The sequence below is a fragment of the Ylistrum balloti genome, unplaced genomic scaffold (genome assembly GCF_031769215.1).
Source record: "Ylistrum balloti isolate Yb309-2 unplaced genomic scaffold, AGI_CSIRO_Ybal_v1 Utg371012, whole genome shotgun sequence".
In the NCBI taxonomy this organism is placed as follows: domain Eukaryota; kingdom Metazoa; phylum Mollusca; class Bivalvia; order Pectinida; family Pectinidae; genus Ylistrum; species Ylistrum balloti.
In genome coordinates this window covers 590,626-615,899 of record NW_026782563.1, presented here as the reverse complement: position 1 = coordinate 615,899, position 25,274 = coordinate 590,626, and the positions used below count along the sequence as shown (strand labels likewise).

At 34.1% G+C, this 25,274-nt stretch overlaps 3 protein-coding genes across 6 annotated transcripts; 2 read left to right on the top strand and 1 right to left on the bottom strand.

Moving 5' to 3' along the window:
* The first annotated feature begins 839 nt into the window (after positions 1-839).
* On the top strand, positions 840-9,744 carry LOC132560071 (KH domain-containing, RNA-binding, signal transduction-associated protein 2-like). Of its 4 annotated transcripts, XR_009554645.1 has the most exons (11): positions 840-1,005; positions 1,529-1,647; positions 1,984-2,100; positions 2,481-2,624; positions 3,019-3,224; positions 3,915-4,041; positions 4,224-4,285; positions 4,536-4,603; positions 6,030-6,056; positions 7,372-7,579; positions 9,426-9,744. XR_009554645.1 is itself a non-coding variant. In XM_060224724.1 (10 exons), the coding sequence occupies exons 1-10, from the start codon at positions 840-842 to the stop codon at positions 7,491-7,493; spliced, it is 1,158 nt and encodes a 385-aa protein (XP_060080707.1). In that variant the 3' UTR covers positions 7,494-8,043. The 4 variants fall into 4 exon arrangements, 3 of the variants coding, with proteins under 3 accessions (XP_060080707.1, XP_060080708.1, XP_060080709.1); XM_060224724.1 differs by lacking the exon at positions 9,426-9,744 and having other exon boundaries at positions 7,372-8,043; XM_060224725.1 differs by lacking the exon at positions 9,426-9,744 and having other exon boundaries at positions 847-1,005; positions 3,019-3,209; positions 7,372-8,043.
* Positions 9,745-9,796: 52 nt separating this feature from the next.
* Positions 9,797-15,538, bottom strand: LOC132560078 (meiotic recombination protein SPO11-like). Its single transcript, XM_060224733.1, has 13 exons — positions 15,435-15,538; positions 14,030-14,155; positions 13,780-13,868; positions 13,149-13,215; positions 12,868-12,976; positions 12,396-12,482; positions 12,193-12,229; positions 11,755-11,864; positions 11,574-11,673; positions 11,368-11,405; positions 10,997-11,073; positions 10,760-10,871; positions 9,797-9,916 (listed from the first exon to the last, which is right to left on the bottom strand). Exons 1-13 carry the CDS (start codon positions 15,536-15,538, stop codon positions 9,797-9,799), a joined length of 1,176 nt encoding a protein of 391 aa, XP_060080716.1.
* A 6,291-nt stretch (positions 15,539-21,829) lies between these two features.
* LOC132560085 (uncharacterized) lies at positions 21,830-25,274 on the top strand. The gene is made up of 4 exons (XM_060224742.1): positions 21,830-21,949; positions 23,288-23,428; positions 24,501-24,614; positions 25,068-25,274. The coding sequence occupies exons 1-4, from the start codon at positions 21,830-21,832 to the stop codon at positions 25,272-25,274; spliced, it is 582 nt and encodes a 193-aa protein (XP_060080725.1).

The following is a 25,274-nucleotide window of genomic DNA, read 5'->3' as shown; positions in this document are numbered from 1 at the left end:
AAGTGACTTACAGACACTTTATAAGTTTTACATGAGGACATTTCTGCTGTCTGTAGACCATACGCAATTCAGTAGTGTAAGTCCTATCTCGATATTGTAACCCTGGTCCTTGATACGACTTTTCATCTTACAGCCATCTTGAATATCAATAAGTTTGAAATTTCGTTTGTAATTAACAATATACATGACAGATGAACGGAGGGACAGCGCACCATGATATTATATCTTCGTCTCCGACCATAAAAGCTATAAATGGTACATCACATTACTGTTAACTAATCATGAATAGAACAAAAACATAAAACGCACACAACATCAAAAATAACTGTATAAATATAATGAGATTCTAAGAAGATTACTTATTTTTATTGTAATACGGGAATAGATTTCAAGTATACATCCTTCCTTGGCTCTGGCAGTTTTATTTCGAGTTCTTAATCTCCGTCATGTTTTTTTATTATTATTTTCAAACAATAATTGAGCCACGCTTTTGTACGGTTAAGGGGACGTAGCTCTTTCGGAACCTGCGTTCAAGTTTCACTCTTCACAGCAATCTGACTAGTCAACCTAGAGTTACCTTCCCTTCGCACATGGTCTACGATAATTCTCTGTAAACCGGTCAAATTTACATAATTTATTCTTCCGCTTAAACAATAATTAACCTTTAGTATGCTAATATTAGTGAAATCAAATACGACATGATAATAATAAATAACAAACCCATTAATAAATGTTACATTATTGCTTTAAAATGCCAATAGTTTTGGTGCAGACATCGAATTATATTCTGTCGCGGAAGTTTTTTCAAGGTGCTTGTCTACAACGCCACCACCTACGACATGGAATTCAAACGGGAACCACGCATGAATCAAATGGCCATGCAGCAAGCACAACAACCAGCGAGTTTGGGACCGGCTAGTGTCAAATACCTTGAAGAACTGAAAACAGAAGTGTCACAAGTTGACTCAGGTGCACTATCACACGCAGCAAGACTTTTAAATGATGGTAAGTGTGTTTGTTGCAATGATAGCAAAGACATTTTCTTTTGTTCGTGGACGCCATGACAGAAAGCGTGCGAGCCGGCGTAAATTCAGAAATTAATATATTACCAGAAACCTATTATACTATCTATCAGAGATATTATTTTTTGTCGCGTGCAATTTAAAGTAGTCTTTCTTGTCATTGTGGTGTTTTTTTGTTATGATTATTACAAATATGACCGATTATCGAATAACACATTAAATGCACCCCCGTCTTCGTAAATATTATCACCTTTGCATTACAATAGATTTTGATTGTGGCGAAGAACACATTAAATGCACCCCCGTCTTCGTAAATATTATCACCTTTGCATTACAATAGATCTTGATTGTGTCGAATAGTTAGCACCTTTAAAGCAGAAAAGGTAAAATGGATTTTTCAGCAAAACTGTTGGGTAAAGTCAATTTTGACGAAATCCAGGTTTCAAAACATAAACTTGCAAATAGTTTAAAAGTTTGAAGATTTAACTGAAGCTTTGTGTTTTTAGAAATCAAGAGAGTGGAACAAGGTAATGCCAAGAAGCAGGTCCCAACAGTGGAAGCACATCACTCAAGACCACAAGGTGTTGCTCTGAAAGTGAAGATTCCCGTTAGAGATTTTCCCAAGGTATATTCAATATGACCTATTACGTTTTACCTTTGAAGAATATGCTGGTCACTGAAGTAATGCTTATTAAGCAGTCGGAAGTTTTTTTTCTGTGGTCTCAGATTAACGTTATTTTAGTAAGACCTTTTAAGTTTATAATATTAAACTGTTATTTTTTTTGTAACACACTCGGAAATTTTGTTAGCAGTGTGTTATTTCAATCAGGTATTTTGATATATCTTAACATTTTTTTAAATGAGTGTAACAAAATCCGTGTCTCCAGGATAAAAGACATGACTGTTTTATTGTGTTAATATGTTACCTCAATTTTTATACTTTTTTGGTTTTTTTTTTCAGTTCAATTTTGTTGGGAAGCTTCTTGGACCCAAAGGAATGTCACTGAAGCGGTTACAGGAGGAGACTGGAACCAAGATGTCAATTTTGGGGAAGGGCTCCATGAGAGACAAAAACAAGGTACATTTCACTTCAGAACAATTTATACTGTGTAGTGCTAGAGAAGAAATGATATTTATTTCAGTAAATCAAAAACTAGGGAGTACTAAGTGGGCCCACATAGCTCTTGTAAAATTCATACGTCATACACATTTTTACTCCGACTAATTTTAAAAGCCTACAAATGTATAATAGTTGCTGGATACAAGCGATATGAATGCCAAAGCAGCTGACTGTTGTCATGTCATTATAAATAGCATTTGAAAGATATAAACAAACAGTAAAATATTTTTATCAAATGAAATTTCATTACAGCAACTATCAATTTATCAATATCGAAGGTATTGGATTATATTACTTAAAAATTAAAATTTACTTACTGGGGATTCAATTGTTTGCAGGAAGAAGAGATGAAGAAAGAAGGTGGAAAGTACGCACATTTAAATGAAGATCTTCATCTTCTCATAGAAGTGTACAGTGAAGTGTCTGATTGTTATGCCAGACTATCCCATGCAGTTTCAGAGGTGCAAAAATTCTTGACACCAGTAAGTATAAAACTACTATTCAAGCAGCCAAATCCTGGCTTACATTTTTAAACTATGAAAATGGGGAACAAAACACATTATCTTTCTATTTAAATTTAACACAAAGCAAAGAATCTTGGAACATTTACACTTATAACACTTGCAAGAGTTGAAAAAGATAATGTATCATTTTCTAAAGCATCTTTAGTTGTGCATGGAAAGGTTACTAAATTTTTTTTCTCTAACACACCAATCCTGACTTTATTTGTGTTATCTATAAATATTCCTGGAACCTTGGATGAGTACTTTGACTGTAAATAACAATTGAGGTGGGATAAGAATAACATTGTTATTTTTTAAATCTTTTTACCATAGTTTGAGTTTGGAGAAGTCAGTCATACATTTTGTATTGCAGGATTACAATGATGAGATTTCACAGCAGCAGATGGAGGAGATGATGTTCCTTAATGGTGAGAAGCCAGCACCAGGGGGTGTTGGTGGTGGGCGTGGAAGGGGACGTGGAGGTCCTCGAGGGGCTGGTCGTGGTGGAATCCTTGGTGGAGGACCCACTGGAGGAGCTGGTGGTAGAGCTGCACCTCCAGGCAGGTCAGTGTCACACAGGTAAATAAAAAGAGGTGTGACCAAAGGAAGATTTCACTGTAATGAGTAATGAACAAAGAAAGCAAAATAATATCATTTCATCTAGTGACAGTATTCATCACTTGATGGATCATAATGTCTCCTATTTCATTAATGCATTTCATATTTTGCAAGTGCAGAAGAGGTATTTCTTGCATCTTGGACAGGGATATCGAACGTAATGCCCCCATCCTAGATTTTTAGTTTGAGGCTCCCACAGGATAAGCCAAATTCTGATGAAATATTGAATAATTTTCAGAGTAGTAGGTGTGAGAAAACCTATTACCTGTAACCAAGCTAAACAAGGGTATCTCAGTCAAGGGCTAGATCCTGAAACAACCCAATCAAGGCTAGAATGTTACAGGATCTTGGCCCACAAATGAGATACCCTGTTCTTGCTCAGTTATAGGTAACAGATTTTATTAGTCTTGTCAAGAAAAAAGATGTTAATAAGATGGATAACAGGTAAAGTATAATGCCTTTTGTAAAGATAGTCAGTGATATGAAACTGTATAAATTGGTTGGGAAACATGCTATTATTGTGATCAATTAGATTATTGCTGATGTTGTGTTGGCTTTTATAAATTTATAATGGCCTATATGAAATAACTAACCTAACCTTGATTCAGTTTGTTTATTGTCAATTCATTATCTGAACTGGAATTATATCAGGGGTGCCCCAAGAGGTGGTTCTACAATTGGTGCAGCTAGAGGGACCCCACGAGGTGCCCCATCAGGAAGGGGAAGACCAGCTCCACCACCAGCACAAAACACCAGCTACAGCGATTACTCAAACCAGGTCAGTAAACCATCTTGTTCTTTATTAACATAGATAGTTATGAAGAAATGGTGAGTGTATTATTATTGAAACATTACTTTTGAGAATTACTGCTTCTGAAAACTGTTTTTAATACATGAAGGTGCAGATGGTCATCATTATTTATGTCATATTGTTATTTATCTGTTATCTGATTTTCACAGGGATATGAAGAATACTCAGATCCGTATGCGAGGGAAACTTATGATGCAAGTTATGGAGGCGGGTATGTATTTTTAACGTCACTTTTAGAACAACCAGACATAATTTTATTGAATGAACATGTATTACAAGTAATAGCTTTATTATCCCTTGATTGTTGCATTTATTAGCAATTGGAACTTAATATATAGGGTATGGACTCCCATACATAATGCAATGTGTTGTGTATCTAAAGTAGGTCACTCTGACCCACGCTTTGACCTTTATACTTTATGTACTGTGCGTTCACTGCTGACATGATTTTGCTCTTATAGGGATACTCAATACTTTGACTATGGGCATGGATCAAGTGCAGCAGGTGGATATGAAGAAACCGGATATGGTATGTAAACGAGCTCTTTACATCCTTTTGATATGCCTGCCTACGATGGGAATATATATTTATATTGTCTTGCCTATCCTGTCACAATTTAGCTTTTTGGTTGGTTCCTGATATAAGCTTTCATTTTAACATTATATTAAGTTGTATGCATTATTAATCTTGTACTCCTCATGACAAACACAGAGTTGAATGTCCAGTTGATACATGCAATGAAGAGCCATAACTGCAGATTTTTTTATCATGATTGAAAAAAGATGCATATTGTAATTTGATTACATGTTCAGTGATGTATCCTTGACATCAGAACTAGCTGAAGGTAATTGTTCAGGTGAAGGTCAAAGCTGCAGGATAAATTCCTGATATTTAAATGCAAAGTTTTGTGATTTTCTTCAAATCTTTCCTCTGCTTGTTTCCTTATACACATGCAGGCTTAACTTTCATCAATATTGCACAGGATAGAGTAGATAACACCATATAACATCTTCAAATTCTGAGAGGGTTTTTTCTGAATATACAACTCTAAGCTGCACTCGGGTTTTATGGTATGGCGCAATGAAATGCTCCCAGACATTTATTTATTTACAGCATTTGTCTTTTGAAATGAAGAATTATCGAAGAGATCAGTTTATGTTAATGATCAATCTACAGTGTATTTTCATGAGCTCTACTAAAAGCAACGGGTTCCCCTATGTAAAGTTTCAGTTTTTCCAGGAGTTAGATCAAAATTCTGTGATTATGGAACTCTAGACTTGAATGTAGATTTATTACTGGTCTAGACTAATCAAATATCTGCAAGGTTAACATTGACTTAATATAGTTGCAAGGTGTGCAGAAAAAAATAATTTGAGACAAACCCTTGTACAGAAGATGGTACTGGTATGTTGTCCTGTACAACGGTGAAGGTGGACATATAATGAACTGAAGCACTCAAACAGCACCTATTGATCACCATTTGCACATGAACACGATAGTACTCAATTTGGTAAAAGATGAGCTGGGTTTGATATTATCCTACAGTGGATGCATACTTTTTCAGAAAATTGTGTAAAGAATACGGCAGAGGAGAGACCAAATATTCTGATAAAGAAAAAAATCCATTAGTTTAAGGAGTATAAGTTTGTTTTTTGTGGTCTGGTTGAAAGCACTCAATCTATTACTTGTGTTTGAGACATAGTTTTTAAAAACGTTTTTCTTCATCTCGTTAATATTGGACAAGGAGAGTAAAAACTGTAAGAGAGTAGTTAGTAGTGTTTTGTATCATTAGCATATAGTTGACATGAATGTTTAATTGCATTTGATACCAAAATTAGGTTAGTGCACACACAAATGGCACTGATTAAAGTGGTAACTATTGGTCGCTTCTAATGAGTGCCTATCTGTATTTGACTTTCTTGAATCTTGAATATTTCCTTCTCCTCGTTTGCAGAGGGAGAATATGACCAAGCAGGATATGGTATGTAGCGATATTTGTACAGTTAGTATGGTTGAGATTCTTGCAATGCACAAATACCTTGGTATCAACTACAGGTGACATGGTTCTAGCTACAGTGCACAGCTTCACTAAGGTTGTCTTCTGGACACTGGTTAAATAGATGCAATTCAGGGCTCTCGATCGGCCAGATTTGGGGCCGTTATTCGGCCCAATTCCCGTTGCCAAATAGTATCTTTTCCCCCAATTTAGACCCCAAGTTTTCCCAATTGTAAGGAAAACACCATTTTTCCCCAATTCTAAGGGCCCCGGGCCCCAGTCCCAAAATGGGGTGCGAGAGCCCTGCAATTGTCTCATTAGCATGGCTTTTCTGGATGCTGTTTAGGGTAAAAAAAAATTAGAATTTGATGTAAACGTTATCCCCAAATTTTTCAATAACATAGCCTGTTCTGGAAATGAGACACTTGCCATTACTAGGATTAGCATCACACAGTATATTAAGCACTTGGTGTTACAACTTGTTCAAATTTTTGCGATTGTGTAATTAGAATACTGTTTACAAGACAAAATTCAAATGATTCTGATTAGTTACTGAAAATGGTAAATTGATCAGGCAGAAAAAGGAAAATACTGTGAATTAACTTTATGCAAAATGATGAACATCGTCTATAAGTCATCACATCACCACAAGAAATGTTTTTTCAACTCGTAGTGAATCACTCAAACAATATTGTAACAATATCTAGTTTTCAACTTCCTCCAAATATAGTAATGGTAATGATTTTTTTCCGCCACAGATTGAATTGGCTTTAAAGTTGTCTTTCCAATTTTCCTTACTTTATTAACAAGAATAATTTGCCTTTCTGAAGGATGTGTGGACGATGATGTCTGTCTGACACTGCTTAGATCTAGTGTTATACTAGTGGCCAGCTTTGTTCACATCCAACAGAGTAGGCTAGACCAAATCAAGACCATAGTGCTGACCATGACATTTGGTGTCTTTGTCAGTCTCCAGTCTTTGGAACATTTCTGAATCATTAATGTCAGATACCATGTTTTATTCCATTTAAAGTAACATGCACTTTGTCATTTGGAAAAATGAAAACTGGCTTTATAGTGTTCTAAAAGACAAACGTAATTTGAAAAATATTGGATTTCTGAATTTTACTTCTATGATAATCAATGAAAAAGTCTCAATATGAAGAACATACACTCGTGGTTCTGTACAATTCTTTGTTCAAAGCAAAGATATAATTTGAGAGAATAAGGTCTAGAAATATTTTGGAACATTTTTGTCGATTTTCAATTTGTTTCTATAAGCCAGGACTTTTTTTCACAGGTGAGACAGGTGGTGGCTGGGGATCATCCAATAGCCAGATGAAAGCTCCATCAACACGAGGGAGTCGGGGACAGTTCAGACAACATCCATATGGAGGTGGCCGTGGAGGGGGATCTTATTAGGACCAAAGCAATTTGACCTTCAGTTCATCACCTATTTGAATCTTAGTGGACATTTGTACATAGGACATCCATCATCTCATCTTGAGGTACATGTACTGCCAGTACCATCATTTCCCCTTTCTCTGGACATAAACATCCAGTTGTGGACTCTTGTTACAAGTAGTAACATAAAACATCATAGGACAAACAAATAAATGGGCCTTCCAAGTGGTACTCAATGTGTTTAAATTGTAGGGTCCTTCAACATGTTTTATAGTCCATGGTCCTTGAATGTGTAAAAAAAGTCTAGGTTCCAACTCAATGTCCTGCTGTGTTTAAAAGAGGATTAAATACATAAACTTTTCTCCTGTCAATTAAAACATGAATGTTGTGAACCATGGATATGCTGTGTAGGTAGTCCTTTTAATGGTAGACTTTTTACTCGCTGTTAAATCATTTAAACACATTGTAATCATGTTGTCATGTCTGTCAGAAATACATCATTGTTGTCATTTGCATCCAAAAAAATTTAAATGCAATAAAAAAAAACTGAAAAATAGTGAATACTGAATGTAATTTGTTTAGTTCTATATTTAATATTTACTTAATTGAATTAACAGTTATTTAAAAATCCAATGTCTCGGACGCGATTGTACATAATATATCATAGTATAAATTAAATAAAATAACTTTGCCCTCCCCAGCACTGAACTAACAGCCCTGATATTTGATATCTTTTAACTAAAGTAGAATAAGGCTTCAAGACCTGCATAAACTACTAATAACTATCCACACCACAGCAAGATCTTCCCGAGGCATTGGATTTCAAAATTTTGTTTGTCTTAAGTTGATCCGACCTTTTTGGTCAAATGAAGTGTATGTTTAAATATTTTTGCATGTTCTACACATAATCTATACCTGATTGCTGTCACTTCCAGCCATGAATAAACTATATGTATGATGAAAACTTGAAGATCACTAAAGGAAAGGTGGTATGCAGTGTAAAGATCATAAATTTTGAACAATGTTTGTGTCAGTAAAGATGAACTGATGTAAATCTCGAGTAATACTCCTGACTATCTAGGAGAAAAACAAGCAAATATAACACAGTTGTGTCAAATTGTTAAGTTGTATAGAAGGTTTTGACTGTGCAGGTAACAGTGTTCTTACCAAAGTTGTGGGAAACCAAACAAAAAGCTAAAATAAGACTGCAATACTGCATATAAAAGTATTCAGGATGAAAATTTATTGTTATTCTTCCATGATCCATATACGAATTTAAAATGTCAGAAAAGACAAATTTAAAATGTTGGCATTCAAGAAAATAATTGTTATTGAAACTTAAGTTCTCATAAAACTTCTTGTGTAGGAAATCTCATCAAAGCTGATCTGGAATAGCACATAAATTTCATCCAAAATATGTTATTGTTGTGAAACTTTATATCATATAAACCTATGGACTTGAATCCTATAGTAAAAAAAAAAAGTCAAGAAATAACCTTGATTGAAGTGCAGCAGACAAAATAGCTGGTCCCCTAAACAAGCTATAGCAACAAGGATGCATTCATAAAACAGGAATAAACAAGCTACAGGAAGCTTTCTATAAAGGGAGATCATCCACAGGTAACGTAGTAGGTAATGCTTGTCCAGTGCTCTCTTTTGCTGAATATGAGGCATGGAAAGGAATATTGTAACCATGTTAAGTTTTCCTGGTTGAATTTTGAAAACATTTAAATAACATTTCAATGATAAATACATGTTCATCTGTAAAAAAAAGAAATTCGCAAATAAGTTTATTAAAGTAAGTTTTAAAATTTATATCATTATAAATAAGATTTTTAACTTAATATTTACACTTTTTTTAACTTGTAGTTGTAGTCTGAAGCTGATGATACTGAACTATATCCCAGATGTTGTCTATGCAATTTCTTTATTGTATTCTGTTATTTACAGATGTCAAATGATCCTTGGCTGGGGAGGCCATCCACACTCAACCATGAGCCACCGGCCTACAGGGCTGGGAGCCTGGCATGCAACAGTCGGTGGAGTTGACCTCTGGCCTTTGTCATGGTCTTCTTTGACTAGCGAGGAAAGAACTGTTCTGGTACCAGTCTGGCTACTTAAGTGAGCTTAGTTCTGCTACAGAACCTGTGGCTCCTTCAGGCTTGTGATGCACATCAGCATTGCAATGGAGCATATATTTGACAAAGACGTTCCTATAGCATTGGGAAACGAGATTGGCAACAAGACCAATAAATTGATTAAAAAATCAGTTTTTGTTTTCTTGTAAATGCTCCATATGAGTTTGTCTTCTGAAAGAAAGGTTAAATCCAGCCGCCATGCTGAAGTTTACCAGGAAGGTAGACGTCGATAAGAAAGTTAGTTGAGATGGATTCTAAACACTGTATTTCTGCCTTACAATCAGTCTGCAATAGAATGTCCACCTGCAACAGAAAGAGTCGACTATCAATTTCCTAAAAGTTGATAACCTATTGTGGGATCATCAACACTTAAAAATTTGGCACACTTCATATCTTGGAAAAAAATTTAGATCTGTAGACTAGGGAAAACAAAATATTAGCCAACCAACATCAATGTGTTATTCTTTCTTGATGAATACATCTCAAATTTTGTATGTAGTCTGTAGTTATGCATGTTCAATCAGGGAAAAAATGGCGAAGGAAAGTTCGGTATCACTTTGTTTTTGAGAAGCATTGGATACATATTTAAGTTCCTATGTTGACACCCCATGGTCCCAAGCTCTGCATGATCAATTTTGGGACTGATCGGGCTAACAGAGCAGTATTGAATTTTGATTGATAACATCTGAACAGATCATTATCTTAATACCACACACAGACTACCATTGGTCCTTAGTTTAACATTGGTCATTATAGGACTAGTAAGAGAAACAAATGACCGTATGCGACAACGAAAGTTGCAGATACCGCTATTTATATTTTGAGGAAAGTTCTAATTGGATCATTGATAAGTCGTTTTTCCTTGGGCCCTAGTTGAGCTTATTTTACTTTTTAATCAATCGGATAAAGATAATGCATCGGTAGGCGCAAAGATTCATTTTGATGAACAGATTCCAACTGGTTTACTCTCGGAAAGACACCATCTTGATAAAGAATAGACACTACCACTACACTAAAACCGTTAAATTTTCATCAATTGGCACTGATCTTTTATGACATCGTCATGCAAGAACTGGGTGTATGTTATTCTGAACTTTTTTTTTCTTTTATTTGGCCGGTTACCTCTATAGCAAGAACTACACATACTTCCCTCTGGAAACTAGCGGACTGACAGTAGTAAGGGCGTGATTTAAGTTCGAATGCCTTGTCGTGGTCAGCCCTTGTCATTGGTAATAGATTTTCTTTGCCAACACTCAACCTGGTAATAGGTAATAAATGATGAGCAGCACTTTCATCTTCAAAAATCGACAGATAGCAATTAGAATATTAAAAAAGAACACCAGTCATTCGGCTGAGAAATGAAAGTCTGCTGCTGCCTCTTACCTTGTTACATCACTGGGTAAAACCCCTATCCAGCAGAGGGATGGTACCGTCAGATAACTGGATTCGTGAGACAATGCCTTAAAGAAAAAGACCGATAAATGTTTATAGTTTGACTTTTTGAGAATCTTAGGTCTTTGTCAAATATTCAGAATTTTCATTTACAAAATAATGGGTATACTTCTAAAAATATCTGGATATATTTAAAGTCTCGAGCTGCTGCGTTTCGCAAGAAAAGTGCCCGTATCTAACGAAATAATGAAAGTGAAAGTAGCAAAGCAAGAGCTTCACACGGGAAAACGTGTCCAACTGACGTGTTGTGGACTAGAAGAGTCCACGTTTGTTTATATAAATATTTAGTATACTTTACTTACCCTTGATCCGTACTTATAGATAGACATTATCTCAATACCTACAACAGAAATGGCACGTTGACTTGGAACTAATCAAACGTAAATAAGGAAAACGATGTAACCCGACACCAGTGGTTCATATTGAAATGAAAAATAATTTTAGCATAATTAATTAAATTGGACACTTTATCAGAATACACGGCTTAATCAATACCACCTGTACGTACCGTGGGGATCGGCGTCTACCAAAACCATGACTGGTATGTGGAAGGTATCCCATAGCGTCCTTAATAACATACGGGTATTCACATCAGGAAACCCTTTGCCCTGTAAAACAAGTACCTTGATGTCAAGCATGACAATACTAGAACCAAGTAAACGCAGCATCATAAAATCTAGATCACCTACCGTAATCAATATGGCTGGACCAAGCTTCGTGCAGAATCCGTTGTCTATGAGATTTTGGAAGGTGGCGTCCTTCTCAACAACAAGGATAAAAGAAGCATCCGTATGGAAATGTAAGAATGTCAAGGTCTTTCATTTATAGATGTGTTGAAATATCTTCGAATAGATCATTATAATACGTAAGCTTATGTATCCAAGTCATCAAGTGACTATAGATATGTCAAAGCCGTAGGAAAGCATTTTGTTTCTATGCGGCGATATGCTTGTTTCACTCGGTCACAACCAAGATGCGAATTTGTCATCCGTGAAAAAAAGAAAGAAAAAGTTCACAAAAGTACATTTTTAACACCGGAATTTTTTAGTTATCTCCCATCGACTTGCTCGTGAGATGTCTTGATTAAAAAAAAACATTTTTCTATGAAACTCGGTAATAAAGGATATATTTCAAAGCTCGTACGTCATTAGGAACCATCACTCCCTGAAACAAAAATATTGGTTATAAACATACCCATAATGTACTGTATACCATACCAATATTTGGTTTGACTACAATTAAACTAGAAGACCCATACATGTACTTGTAAGGTGTAATATATTGAATTTATATTGTCAGACTGCACGAGTGCGCTGTGTTTTAGGCCTACCGTGCGAGTGGTTTTACAGTCGACCAAATTTCCGTCGCCATCTTGAAAAGACAAATCCCCAGCAATGCAACCTTTGGACGAAGCCAACTGAAAGTTCACCAGACATGAGTAGAAAGCAGAATACATATAATATATTTGCTTTGTATCATTGATTCTAATATCACATTGCTACGCATGATATTCATCATGATAATGGTTGGGATTCCTTAGAAATCTGAATATTGTGTCATGAAAAGATTTCTATTTTGTAAAATTTGTCCAGAAAATCAGAATAACTTAAACAAATAATAATAAAATAAAACCACTTTGTAGGACGGTGGTTCTTGGAGAATTCCCCCTGCTGGAGGCGTTTCTTCTAGAATTACAAAAAGATGTAATCAAACTACTAGAATATCATTTAGTTTAATATTTGCTGTCAAAGTGATATGTGGGTACGGTGTCCACTGAAAGGGTAGGAGTGATTCAGACTTACCACATGGAGGGACCATCGTGGTGTGTCTAGTAAACAGGAAATGTTGTCCACTGTCTCGTCCAACTGTGCTTGACTTCCGAAGCCAGACACGTCCTGATAATAAATATCTCTGAAATAATGACAAACTGGAAATTATTGCTTCTTTGGCAACTTGCATAAAAATGACGGATAAAAAAGAATTTTTTTATATAAAATACAAATATTGTCGTAAGACTGGTTGACGGCTCTATTTTAGTCGTTATTTATTTATATTCTATTTGTTTGTCGCGAGGTGTAACGACCTTTTGGTGCAATGTTTCCCTGTCTGGACCAGTCTGTAAATGATGCCTAGAACTTTCATCATCAGTCCTGTCGAAGAGAATGACGAGATTAATAAAGCATTTAATCATTTGAGCTGAGAAAGGACGATCTCCGCCTAAAAGATATGTAATTTAACTTGCAAACATGAGGCTTGCAATTGTTCGTCAACTTAACACTCTTTCCCGAAACAAGGGAAAAGTAATCAATCACCTCTGTGTTGTGTAGACGGAGTCATCTCAACCTTTGGAATATTTTGAAAGGCTTCTTGAAGACTGTTTACATACGGATTCAGATATCCTGTCCTCATCACACACAGGGGCGAAGATCCTGTGCACTCTTGTTCCGCCCGGATAAGAGTGATTTACTGTATTTTAATGAAATATTTTTTATGGCCCAAGATATTTGAGATCTGTCAAAGCATTATGAATATATATTTAATGAAAAGTGTGATAGTATGTTATTATTGTTTCAAACATCTATCCTGTGCTTACCTAATGCCGACAAATGTTTCTATTTGAAGAGATACATTCGAAAGGAACTCACGATCTAGAAAGGGAAATAACATTTACATCAATCAAATAACCAGCTTCAGCAAGGACAACTCCGGCGTACCGAGTTTCTTTACAGATGTTTGAGAATTAAACCTTATTGATGTCATTTTCATTTGCCTCCGCATCATCAACCCATAGTCTTCCTCAAACCTGGGGGGAAAAAAGCAAATCATCAGATTCGTGTTTACCCAAAAATGATGGTGATCTGATGGAGAACATGGACGAACCGGAAAGACCCCAAACAATTCCGACTTATTCAGAGTATCATACTTATTTTTTGTGATATCATACATATCAGTAACAAATAGTACCTAATATTGTCCCATGATGTCCGACTGTTGCAGATCAGAGTCGGGGGCTCGCCACTGCTTATCTGTCGTACCATGATTAGGATAACGTTTTCTATCTTGTTAAGGACCATTTCTGCTGATATTTTTCTGAAAAATGATACAAACAGAAAATAGCGATCCCTCCAAAATAAAGCCTCTCTTCTCTTCCTCTCTCTTTCCTCCCCCTCTCTCTCTCCCTCTCTCTCCCTTCTATCTCTCACGCTAGACTCGTTTGACCAGTGCTTGAACACAAAACATAGTAATTTGCTGCTTTAATCCGAATATTTGTCAATGGTTTCAATTAAGGGTGTGTAAACATAGAAGGGAAATGTCAGGAACGTTTTAGCTATACTCAAAATCACATGCAGCAGTTGTTAAAATATCGGCAGCTGGTTAAACGACGCCGGTGTAATGGAGGATATCGACGAAAGCTCGAATCCCTCATTAAAATATCAAATATCTACAATGTTGCTTTGGTGTTGTTCTGTGTAATGATATTCAAACCCTTCTACAAAAAACCTGAATCGGCACCTGATATCAGCATGCGTTTCAATGATACGGATTACTTTCGTCTTTAAATCGATACAGAATACCGCCAACTTCTTTCAGAATAGAAATTTGAGCTCGAATTTGGCATCTAATCATTTACTCTTTCAGTTGTAAATGATGTCATTTTATCAAATCAGGAAAAATATGTCGTACTTACACATGAATGTATATTGTCACCGAAATCTGATTTTGATCATTCTATTTGCCATGGCAACCGATCGAACAAATCATTCGCAAATTGTAATCCACTCTGCAGTGACACGCATACATCATGTTCATTAAAAATTAGGGTTAGGTCCCTTGACCCTTCCTTATTTTTCATTTGCCATGTTTTTATTTTCATATCGTGCCACATATACTTAAATAATGAGCTGAGGTTTCAGTAGTACTTGAATGTATGTGATTTTGTAAGTATAATTGAATATTGTAATGTATAAACATATAGGTAGCTGTATGTATACCATCCACAGATGGTCAAAGGGGAGGTAACTTCGATAAATGTATTACACGTTTGCCTCCCTTGCTTACTGTAACTCTCATGTGTTAGGAGGAGAATAAAGGAAGAAAGTTGAAGAGGATAGTTGTTTTATGTATATTCCCTCTCACTACCTAGAGCCTATTTATTTAATGAATTTTTTAATCTTATCCAATGTAAAGATCTTTTATTCATTCATTTTACAATAGATCTGTTGTATCATTTTTTCTTTTTCTAAATTTCGCTTTATTCTTACATAGAAAACCACTGACATTTTAAATCATAAATGACACGTAAATAGTTAAGCCAAATTCCTGGTGAAAACTACCTCGACTTCTCTATTATGTAATTGAAATTACTCACTCTCTGCCGTTTGGTATGGCCATCTTCCTAATGTCAGAGAAAATGGCCTTCTGAAAATTGTCGATTGCTCGCCAGCAACCACTGGACTTTTCACAATAGTCCATCACGGTAGGTCGATATAGGCCTATGTGTCGTCTGCTACGTACAGCGCCACCTAGCGTCACAAACGGATGATTATTACCTCCCTTCTCCCACATTGTAATAAGAACAAACCAAAAGAAATATAGATTGTGTCTGAAGGTACCTGTGCGTGAACAGAATTCTGTTCGCAGGTCAAACTATTTGCATTACCCTTAGTGAAATATGGAGATAGTGAGTTCTGGAGTTAAATATGGAAAAAGGTGAAATAAAAAAAAAAAAAAAAAAAAATCATTGTTACCAGTTTCTATACATATTTGATGAAATTGAATCGAATTTCAGATTCTGTTAATCATATAATTTAGTTATATTTGTAAGCATCCGAGAAAACAACATTTTGGTGATTTTTTTTACCCCATATGTTTCTTTCTTCGATGACATCACAACTTATCTGATGCAATGAAGTTATGACGTTGCTAATGGAACAACGAGTTCTTCAGCCATTCACATTTCCGCCAGTTGTTATTACATATTTTGTTACAAAAAAATTTATATAATGAATGCTATCATACTGATGAGGGGATAGTTTTATCATCAATGTAAAATAAGTTTTGGTTACTGACATGGAAGTGTTGCTAGTTGATTTCATTTTAAATCAAGCGAATTTTTGCGTAATTGAAGTACTATAAAATTGCAAAGGGACAACACTATGTGATACTGATTTGTCTATACCAGGAAGATTTTCTTTTCTAAAAAAGGCTTCCTCGGCAGGAGTATTTTAACAAACGCCTTGCATTTGTCAGGGGGTGACTAAGACTGAAGAGAGGTAAATAACGGGGTTTTTATATTTAATTTTTAATGTGCGGTCCTATTTGCACTTATTTGATTCTAAAGCAACGATTTTTTATGTCACGAATTCAAACATGACAAACGATTTTACGGTCTTTTCATTATATGTAAACAGCTCGAACGATTTGAACGGTGAATCACTTTTTATGAGTCAAGTTGGGAATTTTGTACTTTAGAAAGTAATTGATAGTGCGAACGGAAAGAAGCTGCTATAGGACACTACGAAGACGAGTTTATAATAATTATACACATATATATTTAATTAAGGCGCGTGACAATTAGGCTATGGAACATATGTATAATATAATGGTGTATTTTTGTTTTTATAATTTTGATATTATATAACTAATTCATCGAGAAACAGAGCACCCTTTTCACTGCTCTTGATAAGATATTGATAAAATGACGTCACACGCTCGCGGATAATAATATGACCATTAAATCATAAAATGGCTAAAATGCTATTGTAAACGCTTTCGATCCATGCAGTACACATATATTTGTTTCAACTAGGAAGTCCTCGAGTTTTAACAACTCTTGAAATCAACAAATACAGATGTACTGCTCATTATTTTTCATAATTTGTGACAATACACTGTACTTGGAATTTTGAAACCAAACTATTCCTTTCAATGACGTTTAATCGTTATCGAATATCTTAAATTTACCTAATATCCTTATAAGGTGCTTGCCTTTACATATTATTATCTAGTTGATTTGGTAGATTGGATTTATTGAATTTTATATCTCAATTCAATTTTACAGAGTTAGAGAAATACAGAATTTTATATCTCAATTCAATTTTACAGAGTTACAGAAATACAGAATTTTATATCTCAATTCAATTTTACAGAGTTACAGAAATACAGAATTTTATATCTCAATTCAATTTTACAGAGTTAGAGAAATACAGAATTTTATATCTCAATTCAATTTTAGAGAGTTAGAGAAATACAGAATTTTATATCTCAATTCAATTTTAGAGAGTTAGAGAAATACAGAATTTTACATCTCAATTCAATTTTAGAGAGTTAGAGAAATACAGAATTTTATATCTCAATTCAATTTTAGAGAGTTAGAGAAATACAGAATTTTATATCTCAATTCAATTTTAGAGAGTTAGAGAAATACAGAATTTTACATCTCAATTCAATTTTAGAGAGTTAGAGAAATACAGAATTTTACATCTCAATTTAATTTTAGAGAGAGAAATACAGAATTTTATATCTCAATTCAATTTTACAGAGTTAGAGAAATACAGAATTTTATATCTCAATTCAATTTTACAGAGTTAGAGAAATACAGAATTTTACATCTCAATTCAATTTTACAGAGTTAGAGAAATACAGAATTTTACATCTCAATTCAATTTTAGAGAGTTAGAGAAATACAGAATTTTATATCTCAATTCAATTTTAGAGAGAGAAATACAGAATTTTATATCTCAATTCAATTTTAGAGAGTAAGAGAAATACAGAATTTTATATCTCAATTCAATTTTAGAGAGTTAGAGAAATACAGAATTTTACATCTCAATTCAATTTTAGAGAGTTAGAGAAATACAGAATTTTATATCTCAATTCAATTTTAGAGAGAGAAATACAGAATTTTATATCTCAATTCAATTTTAGAGAGTAAGAGAAATACAGAATTTTATATCTCAATGCAATTTTAGAGAGAGAGAAATACAGAATTTTATATCTCAATTCAATTTTAGAGAGTTAGAGAAATACAGAATTTTATATCTCAATTCAATTTTAGAGAGAGAAATACAGAATTTTATATCTCAATTCAATTTTAGAGAGTAAGAGAAATACAGAATTTTATATCTCAATGCAATTTTAGAGAGAGAGATACAGAATTTTATATCTCAATTCAATTTTAGAGAGTAAGACAAATACATAATTTTATATCTCAATTCAATTTTAGAGAGTTAGAGAAATACAGAATTTTATATCTCAATTCAATTTTAGAGAGAGAAATACAGAATTTTATATCTCAATTCAATTTTAGAGAGTAAGAGAAATACAGAATTTTATATCTCAATTCAATTTTAGAGAGAGAAATACAGAATTTTATATCTCAATTCAATTTTAGAGAGTTACAGAATTTTATATCTCAATTCAATTTTAGAGAGAGAAATACAGAATTTTATATCTCAATTCAATTTTAGAGAGAGAAATACAGAATTTTATATCTCAATTCAATTTTAGAGAGTAAGAGAAATACAGAATTTTATATCTCAATTCAATTTTAGAGAGAGAGAAATACAGAATTTTATATCTCAATTCAATTTTAGAGAGAGAAATAAGAGATTTTATATACAGAATTTTATATCTCAATTCAATTTTAGAGAGAGAAATACAGAATTTTATATCTCAATTCAATTTTAGAGAGAGAAATACAGAATTTTATATCTCAATTTAATTTTAGAGAGAGAAACACAGAATTTTACATCTCAATTCAATTTTAGAGAGAGAAACACAGAATTTTATATCTCAATTCAATTTTAGAGAGAGAAATACAGAATTTTATATCTTAATTCAATTTTAGAGAGTTAGAGAATTACAGAATATAACTATTATCTTAACTTTTCTTCAGCATCCTATGACGAAACACTATGCAGCTGTCGAATTTTGATTTACATTTTCTGATACTGCAAAATAATAAATTTTCGCGAGGTTTTGTTTTCTTTGAATCCGTCGGTATTATTTATTCACGAATTCATTTGTCAGCGAAATGAGTAAGATTGAAATACTTACATCAGTTTTTAATGGTAATGAATTAACGAAATAAAGTTTCAACTTATTCTTTCTTTAAACGAAAACCCTAAAATAAACCATATGTAAGATTTAACTAGTGTATTTATGTAACCGTTGGTTAGCAGTACTGACATACAGTTTTAGCTTTATTTATCAATCCATGCTGATGCTCAGTGACATAATTACAAATTATTTAATTTACAATGAATACATTTCATAATGTTTAAAATACAATGACAACAGTTAGTTGAGATGACCCATTTCATTGGCATCAGCATTAATGACTAGAAGCTTTCATGATAAAGTGTGTTTATTCATTTATTTTGGAGGGGATGGAGGGATGGAGTTGTCTCTTGACGCAGATGGCACTAATAATAGCTGTCCACTATAACGTCATCACATGTGTTGTTTGGAAGTTGTGAAAAGGATCAGAGTCATTTGCTTTATTGTGTATGAAAGTTACCGAATATTTTGACCTTAGCAGGCCAAACAAGAACGCGACAAACATATAATCTTAAAACGTACACTATTGTATAATAAATATCTATTGATTTATTTATGAAGCATGCGACGTCAGCTAAACAGATAGACAACGACACAATAGAAGATATTTCAATTTGAAATTACAAACTTTTTTCTTGAAAACCATAGTTACGTAGGCAAACTCATTAATACTTTTCTTGATTTTTCAGTATTTATATTTCTACTTTTTTGAAGATGACATATCCTAAAAAAAACTCTTATTTATTTATTTATCTATCTATTTATTTATCTACATGTACAGATGTGTGTAAAGAGAACAATAACAAGACACGAATTGACCCATACTCAATACTCTAAGGGTTACTCTCATTATTACTCTCATGCTTTCATGGAAAAATTGAAAGTACTATGTACGGCACCTTGTTGATAAAACGAAAAGACTCGTTGGATCCCGCGGTCGCATAACGGTTTTCTGTACTGGTTTTGAATTTGGGTGTCATTCCTTTGTAATCTTCAAATGAGCGTATCAATCTGTAATTGGGACAGGTTTTTTCTCCCGAAACCCGCTTTAAACCAATCAAATTGCTTCGCTTGTGTATTCAATTTTCCAATGAAAGGTTCCAGCGACATAGAGAGCGAAATTGATCGTAACCCCTGAAGTATCGAGGATGATGTTGGCCATGGCCATCGTACACACCATGTATACCCTCTGGAATTGGAAATCAAGTAAAAGACTGATTTACCTATAATGGAACCATTAAGGAGAGCTATACATAAAACCCTTTGATGAGTATAATGATTTAATTTTACTATTTTGAAATGTCATCATGATCTCATTGAGAAATTGGCTATTTATTTGTTCGATATATAGTTAGATGCACTAGACCTCGTTAGTTTGTCTTGTGATTTCGTTGTTGTTTGAGAAAACGCAGCATCACTTAGATTTTTTGATGAAGCAGAAGACGCTTACATTTCTAGAACTCGTGGTCTTATTGTCCTTGTACTTTTTGTGAAGGTTCTCTGTGTAAATTTTCTTTTGTTCCATATGTCTATCGATTTTTAGTTTGAATCACGATTGTTTATATTTTGCGGCTTGTTACTTTCGCGATTTCCACATTGTTCAGTTTAAGATATTTAACAGTATGGCCATGCAGTATAACGAGTTCACAGGTGTGTCAGTTGTAGCATTTGTTTGTCGTTAAAATAAGGTAAATATATGTTCTATTGGCTTAGGGCATGTTTTGTTCTTTATTGTCATAATACTTGTCAGATCAAGGTAGTCCTTTATAGTAACTGTATTCACGACTATACAGGTCTTTAATTTTGCAATAATTTGGAACTGGTCAATCCCTTTGGTCAAGAAACGTTTTATTGTGTAGTTGCCTACTTTCGGTAACATTCAAGATTTATATCTACAAATTACAGCAACATCACTTGGTTCCAACTTTTGTATTTGTTTTCTAAGAAAGGCACCATTACAGGAATTAATCTTAAATTTGAATGTTATTGTTAATTTATCAAAGATTGGCTAGAAGGGTACCTTCGATTTCCCCATTCCTGACGGGTATTAACAAGAAAGAAACCAGTTTTCCAATTACTAGGTTTTCTTCGGGAACTGAAGGGTTTTTCCAGATTGGGATCTCCATTACACAAACTCGAAAAAAAACCCCAAAAAATTCATAAGATCGATTTTAATATGTTCAATAATCCAATAAATTATACATACATCTTATTCAATAATACGTCGATAAACACAATGCATATTATAACAATAAAATACCGATTGACAATGCTTAAAGTTTAAACGTTTCTCGAGAGTAACCTTTGTATATGGTTCTTTAGGGTAATGCGACTTTTGGATAGACTTGTACAGACTCCACAATGATTTGGAATTAATTCAGAACAGGATGTGAGGTACATGTACTTTTAGTGACTATCAAATACCTATTAATAGAAACTTTTTTCGTCGATTCCACTTGTATTATTTATTGTCTTCACACCTGTATGTCACCCGGATTAGTCACGGATTGGTCAATATTTAAAGAACTTTAAGAAAGGTAAAGTCTTGATTTATTTGTATGCTACCTAAAGTAATTTAGAAGGATAGCGATGAAAAAGTATTTGTTTTTTGTACTTCTGGGTGTTATACTGATTAACGAGTCATCTCTTTCACATTAATTCCATGAACATTCAATAACATATTTGTAAACTAAATACAGGTACATGTATTTTTACCATATATCTAGGTTGATCACCACCATGTTCCAGTTTGTCATTGTAGCCGTAGGCTTTTTCGCCGGAATAAGCCACGCAACATCTGAAGACATCGGAAACGTCACTTTGGTAGGTATCTTTAATGAAACGTTGTATTGTTTAGCATGAAGTTTCCAGATTACTCGCTGTCTCCTTTTACATTCTTTTATAATACATGTACATTTAACATTTTTATATTGGTAAATATGCGAGAATCAAGAAGATGGAACTTCTTTGTTTATTTTCTCATGCGCTTATGAAATTACTTATTTTCCATTGGGTAAATTCCACTAAGGTGTTTGTTTATTTAGCATTCAGGATGCTGTTGTATTGCATGAATGGACCCAGTTGTATTTGTTTTAATGGACTCAGTTGTATTAATGGACCCATATGTCTTTGTATTAATGAACCCAGTTGTATTTGTATAAATGAACCCAGTTGTATTTGTATAAATGGGTCCAGTTGTATTTGTAGTAACGGACCCAGTTTGTATTTGTATTAACGGACCCAGTTTGTATTTGTATTAATGGACCCAGTTGTATTTGTATTAATGGACCCAGTTGTATTTGTATTAACTGACCCAGTTGTATTTGTATTAATGGACCTAGATGTCTCTGTATTAATGGACCCAGTTGTATTTGTATTAACGAACCCAGTTGTATTTGTATTAACGGACCAAGTTGTATTTGTATAAATGGACCCAGTTTGTATTTGTATTAACGGTCCCAGTTTGTATTTGCATTAACGGACCCAGTTGTATTTGTATTAACGGACCCAGTTGTATTTGTATTAACGAACCCAGTTGTATTTGTATTAACGGACCCAGTTGTATTTGTATAAATGGACCCAGTTTGTATTTGTATTAACGGTCCCAGTTTGCATTTGTATTAACGGACCCAGTTGTATTGGTATTAATGTACCCTGTTGTATTTGTATTAACGTATTAACGGACCCAGTTTGTATTTGTATTAACGGACCCAGTTGTATTTGTATTAACGAACCCAGTTGTATTTGTATTAACGGACCCAGTTGTATTTGTATTAACGAACCCAGTTGTATTTGTATTAACGGTCCCAGTTTGTATTTGTATTAACGGACCCAGTTGTATTGGTATTAATGTACCCTGTTGTATTTGTATTAACGTATTAACGGACCCAGTTTGTATTTGTAATAACGAACCCAGTTGTATTTGTATAAATGGACCCAGTTTGTATTTGTATTAATGGACCTACTTAAAACAGTTTATGTTGTATATGTTTCTTCTAAAGAAAAGATGATTTTTTTTCTTCAGAAATAATATGGGACAATATAACATAAAAAGAGAATAAGGTTAGGAAAAATGGTAGGTTTGTTTTCTTTCCTTATTTTGACAATGTTTCATTAAACCTATCATGTAAATCAGATTTTCGACTTTTTTGGCATGTGCAGTTTCTGTCACGGAATATCAGCACAGTGGAAGGAGATGTATACTCCGTCAACATCGAGACAGACACAACCGAAGGGAGGGACATTGTTCACTCAACCATGAATGGGAATGATTCACAGACTGTGATTACAGACCATAAACTAGTAAGTTGAATCTGGATATCTACATCTACTGAAATCACTGTATGTTTCAGATACGATTTAGTATAGTATTCAGTTGTAATCTTTAGCCCGTATCGGCGTTGTCTATGACATTAAATTGCCTTCATTCGTGTAGATGCTTATACATTGTAACATTTATTCCACAGAAGATTACCTGTTGAAATGATAAAATCGCATTCTGTGAATAAAACACATTATTTCATGAGAGGAAATAGTCATACACTGTATTTAAGAGCTAGTTTCCCGTCGAATAACATATATCCGTTTGCAATTTTGTGTTAACTGTTTACTGCCCAATCAATGGGAACACCATTGCATTTTCTATGTTACATATTTTAAATAAAGGAAAATGAAAAAGCGCGGATATAACCTGGTATTATCTTTAATTTGGAAATTAACCGAAATTAACTTCAAGCCTATATTTCCTTATTCAATTCTCTCTTGTAAACACGAATGAAGAATTCTAAACACTGAAACATACGCATAGCAATAGTAAAACTATCATAACCCACATCTGAAGAGTAAAAAAGATGTAGATCTTATTGCAGCAAAAACTGTCTTGTTTTGTCAAAATAGGTACTTAATGTATAGATATGCTTTTAATTTGTATTGTTTGCTGGGTTCATTGTCAGGCATTTTGAATTGGAGCTTCTTACTAACATATTGTTTCTACCTCACTGAAAACCTGGGAGATGCTCCTATTTTATACCTACGTAAATTGTTACAACAAATGTTATTGTTTCATTGTTCCAATTACATTCTTATTTGATTATCATAACAAAGATTGCATTTCATTTATTGTGTTTAAATATTTATATGTCGCATCGAATTTTCCAGTTGTCATCCTTATTTATCCTTCCAAGATTTCTCATTGCCCAGAAGAATACAGGAAGAAAATTCAAGGCCATATGTTTGAACTAAATCTGTGCCTCTTAAAGCAGGAAAATCCTTGGCTGTGTTAATGAATTAGTAGTATAGAGAATTGGAGAGATTCAGTTCACTCTATCATTTGGAATTTCTTTTCACTTTTTGCTTTCATGTTTTTATTTTCAAGAATATACGTGTTGTTATTCCGGACTCGGAATCCGAGGATTGCCACTTTTCGGAACTTGACGATGAGGAAAAAAAGGAACCGTCACTTGAGGAGGGCATAGAGGGCGTGACTACTGTAAGAATGGTTTATGAAGATTGCACAAAAGACACACAAAGATAGCACATTCCAATACAAATTTAGAGCAAGATAGAGGAGGGGCAAATAGCGAATTAAACTGTATCATATATCTGTTTTGTCCTAGGACTCGTCAGGGATAAGAAGCGCCTAAACACTGAAATCTAGGAGGCGACTTAGGAAAATCAAAACTGGGAATGGGAATGTGCACTAGCCCATATTTGAATTTCCCAATATCTGATAATTACAAGAAGGTGAATTATATGTGTATATTCTATACACTTCCGCTGTTCCTATCAATAAATAAGTATTAATTTGAACCTCAGTCTTTGAGAACTGTTTTAATGGAAGACACAGGAAGGAACTATCATGTTTATTTAGGATCATGATTGGTAATGTCTTCATTATAACACTGTATATTTTAGCATCTTTTTGATATGTGTCTTATGATAGACTATGGATTCTGCGGTATCGGAAAACGTCAATGCCACTGACGAGAAAGCTTGTTTATATGAGGATGACGACCCCGTTATGACAGAGAAGTTGAAGGCTACCCTAACATCCTTATGTGGTCCGAGAAAAATACGTCATCTGACCAGAAAGGCCGAATGTCAGGATGTACCACAGGAGGGGGGTCATCAAGGTGTTTTATATTCATAA